The 15,123-nt window shown below is 41.1% G+C and overlaps 1 protein-coding gene across 1 annotated transcript in view; it reads right to left on the bottom strand.

Annotated features, from left to right (window-relative positions):
- Positions 1-15,123, bottom strand: part of LOC111227115 (protein kinase C alpha type-like) — a 101,147-nt gene that overhangs the window by 18,328 nt on the left and 67,696 nt on the right. Inside the window, exons 5-8 of the mRNA XM_022752520.1 lie at positions 13,052-13,180; positions 2,465-2,621; positions 1,973-2,107; positions 528-621 (exon numbers count right to left, since the gene is read on the bottom strand). Coding sequence (XP_022608241.1) covers positions 528-621; positions 1,973-2,107; positions 2,465-2,621; positions 13,052-13,180 — 515 coding nt within the window. The remainder of the gene's footprint in view (positions 1-527; positions 622-1,972; positions 2,108-2,464; positions 2,622-13,051; positions 13,181-15,123) is intronic.

The raw sequence follows: 15,123 nt of genomic DNA, 5'->3' as shown, positions 1-15,123 counted from the left end.
AAATTTTGCCAGTATGTCAGATGATTGGTGGTTTTGGCTAACTTTCAGGCTGCATCTCTGTCAGCAAGAGCTTTGGAAATGTTTGGGGAGAAGCAAGGATTGGAACGGTGTTATATTCTGAAAATTTACATTTACAAGTACACTGTTAAAAAATGTGTAAAAATTATGAAAAGCTACTTTCGGGCAAGAAATGTTTCCAATTTGTTCAATTGTTATTGGTGCTCTCCATGTTTAACTTTTTGCCACTTTTCACTTTACTGTGAGCGCTTGTGTCACACATGAAATCTTGCTTAAAAAAGAGCATTCACTGTAATGCCAGAAGAAAGTGATCTCCCTCTATGGCGCATAGGGTGAAAAGCACAAGCGGGAACAGGACGGGGTTACCATGGTTACAAGCAAGAGGAACCCATTTTGTTAATGTAAGTGTGCACAATAGATGTGTGTGCATGTGTGAAAAAGAAAATCTACTTTTGTATTTATTCAATGTTACAAATTCATAATCTGACTCAATTGACACTGTTCCTCACCTCAAACTTCTGTCGGAGCTCCAGGTTGACGTCATCCACCTCAGGGATGGGAACGTTGTAGTACTCTCCCTCCTCCTGGTTGAGCAACTTGTACCTGAAAGAGACAAAATGGTCAATGTGGTCAATTTGGTCAATTTACTTTCACCATAGAGCAGTAATAAATGTATTTCCAATTTACTATTAATCCATCGTTCCATGCATTTCTTCCTCTGTCCACCCACGCAGCCACAAATCTTTGTTTTTCTGCACCACTTCAATCATAAGTAGCTGCTGATTCCCCTTCTCTGAGTGTTTGCAGGCCTGCTCTCTGTCAGCAGTGCCAACTTGACTCTACTTCCTCTCTAATGTACACATCCTCTGGCCACTTGTCTAATGACCTGGAGTATACAGTACAATACGCAGATCAACACACACATAGACTGTAGTGTTTTCCGAGCCGCCCGTGCCAGGCGTTTTTACACACAGGTATTTCCTGGAGCTTCCAACTGTACACACAGCAGCAGTCGATCAGGCTCGGTTTAGGCTAGACTGCGGCAGGAATGCTAACATGGTCCATGGAAGAGTGACTGTAACAGCTCTATGAGTGTGTGTTTGTCAGGATGAGACAAAGCAGGGACACAGAGACAGAGAGATGAGGAAGTGATGCCGGCAGGTGCTGTTTGTCAGAGTGAACGGAGCTGGCTTCAGCCACCAGACTTTACAGCTGTTTTAGACATGATGCACTGCTGTTTCAAAGTGGAGATGGTCACAATCAGTGGCGTTAGTGTAGTGTCGAGTTAACAAGTTGGCAGACTGCTTTGAGAAATTATGTGAAAGAAAACAGTTTCTCTCCTTGTATTCAAAATAAAGCAGTGGAATCACATTGCTATCCTCTTAAAAACCATCATTTACTCACTGCAAGTCCATTCCTTATTGTTAAGGTAATGTGCAAGTTTAAAGAACCTGCTGCTGAAAGAATCTGACCTTCACACCTTTACATAAATGCACAGACACCTTTACTGAGCTGTATTTATAATATGATAAGAAGTGCTTCAACTGCAGGTTCCCCAGGTCTGATCTGAACTTGGAATGACTGCTTTTAATTTCACTGCTCTCACAACAACTGTGGAACAATTTACAACAATGTTATCCACAGTAGTTATTTTGTCATCATTATTTCATTTTATCATCTGCTTTGTATTAGGTTCTATTTGACCCTGCTACTTGTCAGTATCCTGTATTATTTTTTACTTGTACTCAAGTCTCCTTTAAAAAAAAAAAGATCTCAATCTCAACTTGACCTGATTAAATAAAGGTTATATAACCATTACAGTAGTAGCAGGGCTGAGATCAACTCACTTTATATAGTGCCACAATATTAAAAGAAAGTTCCTTATTCATAAATAAAAAAAACTGCCCAGCAGTGGAATGAATGGACATGAATAGGACTCAAAGAGTCAACTGACCATCCACAGTTGGTAGCTTTGATGAGCTCAGACACTCCAAACGACATGGAGCCCATGAAGTCATTCCTGGTGGTACGGTCCCAGTCCCACACCTCAATGGACAGACGGCGGTCCTTATCTGATGCTTTCAGCTTACTGAGCGCACACAGACACACACACACAGACACACACACACACACACACACACACAGACACACACACACACACACACACACACAGACACACACACACACACACACACACACAGACACACACACACACACACACACACACAGACACACACACACACACACACACACACAGACACACACACACACACACACACACACACACAGAGGGGGTAAAAGTAAAAACATGTGATGACAGTGACTACACGAATCAAACATTTTCCTCATTTATCTTTATACTGTTTTACTATAGTAAATCTATAAAAATGAAACATACAAACAGGCACAACAGTAGACACAAACACACAGACTTGACTTGACTCACAAGGTGAAGGACTCGTTCCAGCAGGGGTTGAGAGATGAACGGATGGTCCTGGTCTTCTGTTTGGTCTCATTCTTTGGGTCTGGGATAAGCTTGAGTTTAACATATGGGTCTGATAAACCATTTGGATCCATAGGAATCAAGTTCCTGGCTTCACCCACTAGAGGAAGGGAAGAAGACACAGAAAATGTCAAAATATGTGTGTTTGAGTCCTCAGACAGATTCAGAGGCTCCATGACTCCACACTGACTCAGGGGTTAAAAAGAGAGTGTTGAGTCACAGTAAGTCACTCCAAGGCCAGAGAGCAAACAGAAATGCTCTGAGCTTCAGTCTCACCAAAGTTACCTCTCTGGACCATGCATGGACTTAATCTCACACAAGGTATAGATAGAGAGATCTATCTACAGACAGACAGACAGACAGACAGACAGACAGACAGACAGACAGACAGACAGACAGACAGACAGATTTTTGTCCTCAGTTACTCAGCTAATGGCTCAACAAATCAGGCAGCACATATGCTGATAACAGGTGCTGTGAAGCAAAACATACTGTCAAAATTCACTTGAAGTTGACAGTGTGAAACGACACTAACAGGATTGTAACACTGGTGGGTGTTAGGGCGCAGGCACATGTAAAATCAACAAAAACAAGAAAAACCTAAAAAGAATAACTCGCCTAAAAGTGTCTCACACAGTCCGTTGTAAATCAAGTAAATAACACAGGTGATAATCTGTGAAGGGAGTGAAGAGATCTCTTGTAGTATACACTCTAGTGGTGAGGCAGTAGGTGAGCAGATAATGTGAGGGAGGCGTGACATTTCCCTATCATAACTGACAGTTATGAAAAAAAAAAAGTAACATAGCAACAGGAATAGGGGGACAAGGTGGTATGAGCATGCCACCTTCACCATGGCGACAGCATCTACTGTAAGTGGCCAATAGGCCGACTCTACCACTGCCCCACTTAGCAACATCATGTTAACACAAACAAATGGCTGCTACAGGACAGTCACATACAGCATGAATTATATAATGACAGAAATACATAATGACCTATGGATTCCTCTCTGTCACAGAAAGAAAGAAAGGAAGAAGGAAAGAAAGAAAGAAAGAAAGAAAGAAAGAAAGAAAGAAAGAAAGACCCTAACAAACAACAAAACTATAACAGACGGAGTGCAGAAACAGGATCACACGGATCCTCTAAAACTGTGTTTAGCAGCTCCAGCTTCCCCACTCTGCATATTTAAATGTAATCAGACACGGTGCAGGAGGGAAAAGCTGCAGAACTGTTTCAGAGAGTCAGTGTGAACTTTCACACAAGGACACGTTTGCTGAGATTCTTCATTAAAACAGCGGTAATGTATTTTAGATCTGAAGCATAAATATTCCAGGGCTGAATACAAAGCCTGCACAAACATCAGAGAAATGTCATACGGAGTCACTGCTGCTCATTTAGCTCCGTCTCTGTCTTTGTGAGATTTAATCAGATTTATTTTGACATTTAGTTGTTTTCATCGCTGCCTGTGACAGTAAAGTTTATAAGGCAGTTTAGTTCAAACTCAGCACAAGAAAATAAATTAATGAAACAGAGTCAATAGTCAAAATTAAACAGCAACTATATTGATGATTGAAGTTTATTTTAAAGCAAAATATGCCCAAAATCCACTTTGTGCTGGTTTTTTGAGTCTCCTATGATACTAAACTGAATATTTTGGGGTTTTGGACTGTTGGTCAGATACAGTTCATAAAGCAATTTCAATGTGTCAACATGGGCTTTTTTAACTCCTCTTGATATTTTACAGACAAATGATTAATCAATGTATTGAGAAGCTAATATTAGTCAGATTACATCAATTATTTAACAATCGTTGGTTGCCTGTACTGGAACTGAACTATTTTCAGCATCTTTGTGTTCTGTCTGTGTTCCTCGAACAAAACAAACAAATGTTCTGAAGGGAGAAAAATAAGCCTTAAATCTTCCTCGTTATCACTGTGTGCAGAAAGAAGCAACAATAAGAAGAAAAGTGAATGGTGAAACAAATAAAAAATATCGGTATAATGATTTCAATTTAATTCAAGTGAGTTTAATAATAGTATTAATCAAGAAACTAAAGATGGAAAAACAATATGACAGTGTTTATTACAATCATAAAAGGACTATCAGGTGAATCGCTTAATATCACAGAAATATTCTAACTTTTGTCACATTTTTTTTTCATGATCTTCCAGATTCATGCAGTAGAGGGCAATGTAGGTCTCTCATTCAGATTTGCATATCTGACAAAAAAGATGCCAGTGTCAGAAGCTTTTACCTTGTTTATGAATGTGTTGATTTAACCTCATAGTTCACTTCTTACCAATACAAATCAGCTGCTGATCCCTCAGCTAATCCCTCCTCCTGTCTTTTTGTCTCTCCCTTTCTGTCTCACGCTCGCCCACAAGCCCACATACGCACACACACACACACACACACACACACACACACACACACAAACACACACACACATACATTGATACTGTTACACACAATATGAAGTATGAGCAGCATCCCACGTTCTCATCTAAATCCTCCCCTCTGCTGGCTGTGGCAGCGTTCTAGGCATCAGTCACTTCCATGGCAACGCTGGTGCCAAACAACCCCAAAGCAACTTCAACAAGCCTGTAAACACACTAATGAGGTGACACACACACACACACACACACACACACACACACACACACACACACACACACACACACACACACATGCATGCAGATAAACACATGTATGGAAACAGACGACAATGGATAGGTGATGTATGCCACTGAAGTGTGTGTAACATACATACACACACACACACACACACACACACACACACACAATGAAACATCACCATTATCAGTGATCAAGGACTATCTCTGCTGTCTGTTGCTTAGATACAACAAGAACTGCTTGCCTTCTGTATCCTCCCCTCTCTTCGCTCCTTATGAGGTAGTTACCAATAAAATTAGTGTGTTTTTTCCTGCTTGTGTGTGTTTTGTCTTTATCACTTGTTTGCTGTAAAACCAACGTGATAGAGACAGAAAATGCAGACGCATAGTATGTTTCTGTTGACTTGATTAGAGGCTGTTGTTTACGTTATGCACATATGAAGAGGCCAAGCTACCACTGTGCATCCACTCTGCTTCTGTCTTGCAAACATCCAGGGTATGATGTGAAATGTTTTCCCTGCTTTTTCCACAAGTATGAACAAAAACACAACAATAAAGTGCAATGGTGCTTAGCTGACACCTGGATCTTCTGTAGTTTAGAGACAATGAATGACAAAGTTCAAGTTCTTTCTTCTGCATAATGATTATTTATTGTCTTTTATCTCAGATAATTTCTCTAAAGCACTAAGCGTCATTCTCTGTACTTAGTGCTTCCAGAAAATGTGAACACAGCATCAATTTTAAATAGCCTCTCTCCAATAGCGAGTCTGAACTTAAACTCCCGTCTACAACAAATATTCTGTTAATAATTTCCTATGATTATTAAATAACCGTGAAACAGACAAAGGACATGAAGCACACACAAAAATATCCATGCCACCTTCATCTTCTGTATATGAACTGAACGCCTGCTTAATAAAAGTATGCCACAGCTAAAAATGACATGTACAAAAATGACCAATATCATTTGGATACCGGGGCGGGGGCCGTGGTGGGCCGACAGTGTAATCTCCTGAAAAGGCTTTGAAATTCAAATGTGTTATTGCATAACAATGCCATGTGCAACCAATGAATGCCTGATAATCTGGGGGGAAAGCTGCACGGCCAAACGGGAGCTGGATGGATCCCTGCTGTGCGGTGTCAGAGATCTGAATGCAGACGTAACATACACAATGGAGGGAGCGGGAGAACCAAAATGAACCTAAGGTTTCTATTTCTGGTTGTGGGTCATTTAAAAAAAAGTGTAATTATGAAATTCAACAGAGGCCAGGCTACGGAAAGAAATGACACTCCTCAGTGAGACATGACGGTGCTTTGGGTTTTTGTAACACCCCTTCCACACGCCACTAAAAAAAAATTCATCGAGCACAGACTGTTTTTTTTACAGCGTGAAAGGGTTTCAGTGAATTATTGAAAGACTTGAAGCAGAATGAAGCATAAATTCTATCATTGTGTTTAGTCATCACATGTACAATAGTGTAATGAAAATCATTACAGTAATATGGATTTTTCGCATCATTCGCTAAATTGGTAAATTGACTGTCAGGTGAAACTTGAACTTTGACAACGAACGGCGAATTTCTCACATTTTACATTAAACCAATCGCACATTCTGTGAAATTAGCTGACAGGTTTCATTCACGAATATGGATTTTGCTAAACATTTATAGAGCTTGACCACAACGGAATCACTACAATTTCTGAACACTGAGGAACCTGGCCAGGTAAATAAGGAACCTGGGCAACTGCTATCTAGAGGAAGAGGAGTAAGGCTGCATGGTGGTGTTGTAAGAGGAGGAGGCAGAAGAGTACAAAGACATAGAGGTGTCCCAGATGAAATACAGGCCACAACCATGGCCTTACAGTGACAGAGGTTGGTTGCTGAGTACAGCCTAATGTAAACTGTGTCACAGTGTCTTCAATTATCTAAACTTGCCACGGGGAAAACAAGTATAAACTCAGTCAATACTGGAATTATTCATGTTGCAGTACGAAAGTAAAAGTAAAAAATAATACATTAGAATTATGTAAAGTCAATAAAAGTAAAAGTCAACACATATCTGAAACTCGTGCTGTAAGGTGCATTACAGTACATATACAGTAATATCAATGATCTGTTAATTACATTGTGTAGGACTAGACCTTGTGCCGGGGGCAGAAGAGCAGTTTCTACACCTGCACAAGAGCAAGAGATCTGAAACACGCTGGTCGCATTAGTGGTATTACACTGAGAGAGCCAGAGTGCAACCTTATTGGACAATGGAGCCTTTCAAGAAATCAAACTCTGTAAGCATCTCTAGAATAGACAATGTTGAAAAGACATCAGATGACCATGAAACAACTCCAAAAGGCACCATATGAGGGAAACTGTGACAGAGGGAAGGAGCTGCTGTAACAGTACGTACAGGTGTGCACTACACCTGGTATGTTGTTCTGACTTTTCCTTCATTATGGCCTTTATCTATTCAATCTATATTGAAGTTGTGAAGAGGAACACAGAACATTTTTACTTTGCTATAACTGTATGATTCTACAGTCAAACTTATTTGATATTTATTTGATATATGTTTATTGTATTATAGAGAATGAATGGAGCTGGAGGTGAAATCCATCACACCCTTGGGTTTGTGGATGAGGCTGGTTTCAATCTGGCCAATGGCAGGAGATGTGGATGTGCCAGGCCAACGTGGGGGCAATATCACCATGTATGCTCCAATGTCTGACAATTGGCGTGAGTATTCCCAATATTGGCCCATACGGCACACAGAGGCTCCTGACCTCAGAAGTCACAGTTAAGGTCACCTCAGTAGATTTCTCCCAGGGCTTTCATCCCCATATAATTTCATTAATAATATAATACATCTAAATAATGAATATATAATATTCATATAAAACATGAAAAATATTCTGCTTACAACTACATGATGGTGTTACAGTGTGTTATAAAGATTGACATTTACATGTTCATATACTGAATATGAATGCTAAAGGAAGAATATGAGGTGTTACTGATGTATATGATAGAAAAAGACTAAACATATTCATTATTTGTGATCACATTTTCTTTCAGACACACCCACAGACAAACACATAGTCCAATTCGATACGGGCACATAGGTCTTATCATTATATTGCTACATGCCCCTTAGTATAAAAAGCCTAATATCAGATATTAGGGATTTGTTTGTACCACAGGCCTGACGGTGCTATGAGTTGTGTCAGTGGAGGGAAAAAAAAAATGCGTTCTTGTTCAACCGTGCTTTAAACCTGAGGCGAGCATGTCAGCAGTAGGAAATCTCACCACTGTGTGCTCACTTTGGCCCGGTCCTCATTTGCCCTGTGTGTGTGTGTGTGTGTGTGTGTGCGTGTGTGCGTGCGTGTGTGTGTGTGTGTGTGTATGTGGACAGGTCATGGAGGGACATTTGCATGTTTGCCATTCCTTAAAACTCCACAATAAACGTCTGCTCATGCCCATGGGTTATTTATGTCACTTTTGCTAGAAGAGACGGTGATCAGGGAGAGGAGTGAGACAAGGATGGAGGAGGTAATCAGAGGGAAAAAAGAAAGAAAGCATGGGGTAAAAGGGAGGAAAAGAAAGAGCAAGATAAACAATCCAAACAAGGCAGAGTAAGAGCAAAAGAGACAGAGGCTGCAGAAGAAGAAGGAGGGAATGAGACATTATAGAGCCAGAAGGGAAAGAGAGGACGAGTCACTCAACTGAGCAACAATTTCAGCTGGTTGAAAAAGAGAGGATGAAAGAAAAAAGGACAGATGTTGATTTCTTATTGAGGAAGAAAATAAAGGAAGAAAAAAAGAACACGAGAGAGTGGAGAGGAGCTCAGCAGGTATGTTGAGAAAATGGATGACGAGAAAGGGGAAGACACACCGAGATCTCAAATAGACAGGTAAGATAAGATAACAGGAAATGTCAATATTGGAAGAAGGGATGGGGAGTAGAGTTAGAAAGAGGAGGGAAAAGAGGAGGGGGAGAGCACAGGGAGAGACAGAGAGAGAGAGAGAGAGAGAGAGAGAGAGAGAGAGAGAGAGAGCCTGGGAGATGTGTCTGTTTTCTTGGCTGGAAAGATTTAATCAAGTTCACATCGGTGCGGTGAACCACAAAGGCCCGCCACTTGTCTGTGGGAGCCAGAGGGGAGCCGGAGAACAAGCTGAAGCTTCACTGTTCAGACCACTGCCATTAGAGAGGAGGAAAAAAATAAAATAAAATAAAAAACCCAAAACAAACCACAGAAGAACATACATTTCCTCTGCCTTCTCTCCCCCATGTATTGTTCTCAGTATTGATCTCTGTCTTCTTTTCTCTGCCAGTCACAGTCCATGCTTTGTCTCAATGGTTCCATCATTTGCATTTGTTCTTTTTCTTATCTACCCTTTTTGATTTTATCTTAATCCTTGGAACTGTGTTCTAAATTTGTATTTTTGAAAAAAAAAAAACTGTAATAACCTAATATGCTCAAAATCAATCAATCAGTGTGATAGAGTAGCTGGAGGTGGAGTTGGCAGTTCCATCCCCAGAGCCTCCTGCCCGTATGTTGAAGTGTCCTTGAGCAAGATACTGAAACCTCAAAAGTGCTCCTGATGGTCAGACCAGCACTGTTAGATGAGACGCAAAACTGCTACATAATTACAGCTATTTGCCATTCATAAGATTGATAGATCATCAGATAACAATTGACAAAAACTTTGAAAACCGATTCATCATTTACGGCATTCATCAAGAAAAAAAAAACGGAATAGTGATTGATTCCAGCTTTTCAAATGTGAGCACTTGCTGCTTTTCTCCATTTTATATCATTTTAAATTGCATGACTTCAAGACTATTGGTCTGACCAAACGAGCAAATTAAAGATGTCACCCTGAGCTCTGGGAAATCAAAAAGTTATTAACAGACAAAAGGAAAATAAATAATCACCTGTTGCAGCTCTGATACACAGCTGTGTGATGAAGAGAAAAGCAGACACAGAAGTCCAGAGTTTGTATTTTTTCTAAGATATCAGGCATCACATATGCCAGCAACAGGTGCTGCAGAGCATACTGTCGTACGTTCCTTGAAGCTGACACAGTGTGAAGCGGCAGCAACACTTTCAATAAACACTGGAACACTGGTGGGTGTTCTGGTGTGTGTACGCATCAAATCAAGGACAACACGGGGGTGGGGGATGGGGGGTGCACATCAATTTAACATGACAACAGCCGTCTCTCCCACTCTTTCTATGAATATGAGCCATCTCGGTTTCAGCTCTGTCCGACTGAGGTAACCATGTCGACGAGACCAACGCTGTCACCACTGTCATCATCACCTCATGACGGTGGTTGCCACCATCACACACACCGCAATCAAATTCATAGACAGACGCAAACGAGGACATTAAACACAATATGTAACTGTCGGTGTTTCGCAGTAGTTCAGGCCTTGTGCAGCGGCACAACAAAGCAAAGAGCTTGATGTTACGTACAGCAGACCGAAAGATAATAAACTGGAAAGCAATCCAAGCAGAGCAAACAAATGACTTAGGTCTACTGTGAATACACTTCACTTCCATCAAGAAGACTGAAAACAAATACATACACATTTTTATGGAAGCAATATATTTCCAAGTCAATCACATCTGCCTCTCCTGCTGTAGCTGCAGGTTATTCCTGGCTGATCCCCACTGAGTAGGAAACACTTTATTGGCCTCAGCAATCATATTTCCTGACCAGCACTGTCTCGCCCTGCTCCTGCATGTGTGTGTGTGAGTGTGTGTGACAGAGAGAGAGCGGTTGTGGAAGTGACCCAGCAGTCATTTCTCTCCCTGCCAAAGGGGTTTTAACACCAGAGAGTTCTCCACTCCAGGTGCTGCTCTTGACTGACAGGATAATTTGGAGGTGTTGAAAATACACACACAGGCACACACAGACACACACACAGACACACACACACGCACACACACACACAGACACACACACACACACACACACACACACACACACACACACACACACACACACACACACACACACACACACACACACACACAGGTCATGAAGGCAGGCATGACTTCATTTTTATGCTGACAGAAATATATCGTAAAGTTTTATTGTCAATCTCTTCTCGAAGAGTCACAGAGTGATTTAAATGTTAATTTGGTTTTTGAGGCTTGATTTTCCATTGATGCAGGTAAAAGCACAGCAGCCAACCATCCCAGAGTTTCTGCTATTTCGGACAAAAACTATGGACGTTGTGGTTGTATTGTATGCGCCTTTACAATTAGGCCACTAGAACATCTCCAGATTTGCCTTTCTTTTCGAATTTCTCTTTTTTTAATTGTTCTCCCATTTTCTCCCACATTACAATGCTTAATTCAACTCTGTCTCCTGGAAATTATGTATACAACAACTGAACTTCAACAGCAAATATGTTGTGTAGGACAATTAAATTATGACTGAATCACTACTGTTTTTGTATTCCTAATAACATAATGAGGATGTGTTGTTAATTTACATACGTTCCTTTTCTAATCTTGTAGAACAATATCCACTTGAAGTATCTACAGCATTATTAACCTTTTTTGATGTTTATGTTTAGATGCTCACAACACCTGGTTAAGGTAAGAGAAAGAACTTGGTTTAATAAAGAAAAAGTTCACAGTGACTTCACACACGTATTTACATTTAATGAAAAGCTCAATCTTTCCCTAACCTTAACCTAACAGAGGGCTTTTGTTGGCTAAACCTAACCACAGACAGGACTCTAGATGTGAACCCTCTGTCTCATGTGCTTTATACAGCCACGACTTGCCCCAACAACCTTGTGGAGACTCTGCTGCCGTAATAAAAATAGCCAGCGATTATGTTGTATTAGCTGTATAGAGATGTATTTCCTAGGAGACAGGGTTGCTCAATTATGTACATGTATTAAGTAAGTAAGAGAACCAGATATCATCCCATTACCTCCAGAAGCTGTTTCCAGGGTTCATACTCTGAAAACCTTTTTAAGGCTTCCTCAGTCTTCCATGCGTTTCGGCCCATAGAGCGCACACACACACACACGAATGGCACAAAAATAATATACTGATTTGGCTCTTTGAGACAGTTTGATTTTTATTGGACCTAATGGATAAAACTTTGATGACACGGTGAGTCTTTTCATTGTTTGTGACGCACAGAAACACTCTGTCATTGTTTTACAGCTGTTCGTTTTGTAATGACTGTGTACGAGCAAAAGCCTTCATGGGCCAGTGGACGTCACATGACCTGCAACTCTTACACAGCTGTAGACAGACGTGTGTTATACCTCCATGACGCATTGTGTTGCCAGCCACTTCTTTTTTACTTGCTTGAGTGGAACTTCAGAGAGAAGTGTTTACAGCGGTGAAGTGCTGCACTTACATACAGTTTTGATTTACTTGTACTCCACTACACTATTAATGGCAAACGTTGCACTTTTTACCTGTTACTTTTCAGATTAAGATTTTACATACAAAACTTTTGATGAGCCTATAAAATATGTTACATTGCACAGAGTAGATAACCCAGCCATAAATAAAGTAATTAAAATTAGCTCACCCTCAACCCAAACCCTGTACTGACACAGAAATGTGCCTAGAAAAATAACCATCTTCATTGTTCCTGAGTGAAACAGTGAGCGACCACATGTGGCAAGTGTTTGGCTACAGGCAGAATAAACATATCTTTTTCTGAATAGTTCATTAACACAAGTCTAAGCCATTCATAGGAGCCCAAAATTACAAAGCTGAATAAACCCAGAGATCTCTTTCAAAGCTCTGAAAATTAACAACTCATCAGGGAACCACTTGTTCACGTCACTCTAAAGCTGAGCGCTCTCGAGTGCAAAATGCAGGCACAGCGATGCAAACTGATTAAGTTTCAAACCAACCTGTGACGTGTAGCCTGTCCCCGCTGACCTCGATCTTGAGGAAGAGACGACCCCGGCGCTCTGTGTGGTCTGTCCCACATAGGCTTGGCACGTTGACAACACACTGCTTGTGTACGTTCATGTCGCAGGCTAGAAAGAGACAGAAAACAGAGGGGGGACATACAGAGTGTTGATTTTAGCCTAGAGTCAGTTACTTTGAAACGCCTCAAGTTCACAGTGAAGTACCTCTTTCTTTATTGCAAACGCATATGAGGGAATCATGCATATAAAGGAAGGACAGGTTAAGGATACATATGGTATGATTTACTACGGTTCACGCACTTTTACACAGAAAATTCTCTGCTTCTGGAGAAAATGTACAGTAAGAGATGGTGGTGTGTGCTGTGGTGTGCTGTGGTGTGGTGAGAGGAAACTTGAACTGACAGTTCTCAGTGACAACAGACAGACAGTGAGTGGACAACAAAATAAAGCAGGGAGCTGTGCTTATATTTAACAAAAGGACAAATAAGAGACGAATTAAATATATGAAAGCAGATTCTAAGCAAGACTAGTTTATAACATTAAAGAAGAGAAGACGGGAAGTGGAACTGCTACATTTCCCCTCTGCTTGCATCTGTATAAATCTGGAATAGAATTTTTTTGGAACTTTTCCATTTTATATCCAATATTATAACAAAGTAAAAGCTATTCCTGGGATGACTGTAGTTTTCATTTTTAGCCACGGTGGCGGCAGGGCTCCACCGACGGCAACACCAGTCATAACGGTTCATCACTTCTTTCCAGACTGATCCATCTCAACAACTTTAGAATTGATTGCCATGAACTTTTGTAAAGACAGTCACGTACATAAAACCCTCTGACTCTGGTGATGCTCTGACTTTTCCTTCAGCTCCACCATAGAGTTCACAGTTGTGGTTTTGAGTGAATAGAATCTAAACAACTACTGGATGAACTGTCCTGAAATCTGGTGCAGACACTCATGTTCCCCTCAGGACGAATGCAAATGAGCTTTCTGGGCTCGGTGATGTTTTCGTTTTTGACCCCACAACAGATGCATGCTGGGATAGAGACCTAATGTGGCAAAAGATTTGTTTGAGAAAATATTCTGATTCAGTACAGGAATGTCTATTTTAGGTGGGTAAAAGCTTCAATTAGAAAATCCACTTCCTTTCTCAAAGGTGCTGTCTAGCACTTAAACATGAATAAGTAATCACCACATTAACTTAGAGATGCTATAATCACTGTAAGCACATTAGATCACCATCCAGAGGACTAGCAGCCTCCACCTCATCCCACTGGGCTGGATATTGTGGAAGATGAACTGAATTATGGTACAAAGAGGAAGCAAAGGGTTGTTCTTTCAGCACATGTGAAGCCACACAGCATGGGTGTTAGAGGGTGCAGTGAAATGATAATGTTAGAGTCATTTCTATGTTCTCCTCAGCAAAAAGGGTTCATGGGAAATGTAGTCCTCATTTTGGTAAACATCACCCCCTAACATTACTGGAATGATAAGAAGATTAGTTAGCCTTAATTTCAATTTCTTTTGCTTGCGACTCTTTCTTTCTTTTACAAACACACACATACACACACACATACACACACATACACACACACACATACACATACACATACACACACACACACACACACACACACACACACACAAACAGATGAGGGACCAGAGGGAAGAGCGAACATTTGTTCTCCTCTTCCCCCTCGTTTCCCCCTCTGTCCCTTACTGCCCTCTAACTTTCTCTCAAACCTTCTCTCCCCTTCCTCCCCTCTGTATTTTCTGTCCTCTCCCATCCAACCATCCATCTCTCCTGCCCCCCCACCACCCCACACACACACACACACACACACACACACACACACACACACACACACACACACACACGGCAGGCTTGTCAGGCTGACATGCTGGGAGGAGACAAGGAAAGACAGAGATGGGGAAGCAGCTCGTAATAGCGATGGCCTCCCCGCATCAATTTGTTCTGGTGTGCTCCCATTACCATCTGTGATGAGGCCGCCACCAGAGACCCACAGATGGATAGACAGAGTAAGAGGAG

This window comes from Seriola dumerili, unplaced genomic scaffold, assembly GCF_002260705.1.
Source record: "Seriola dumerili isolate Sdu_G_001 unplaced genomic scaffold, Sdu_1.0 BDQW01000169.1, whole genome shotgun sequence".
Lineage (NCBI taxonomy): Eukaryota > Metazoa > Chordata > Actinopteri > Carangiformes > Carangidae > Seriola > Seriola dumerili.
This window is presented reverse-complemented; position numbering and strand designations above follow the sequence as displayed.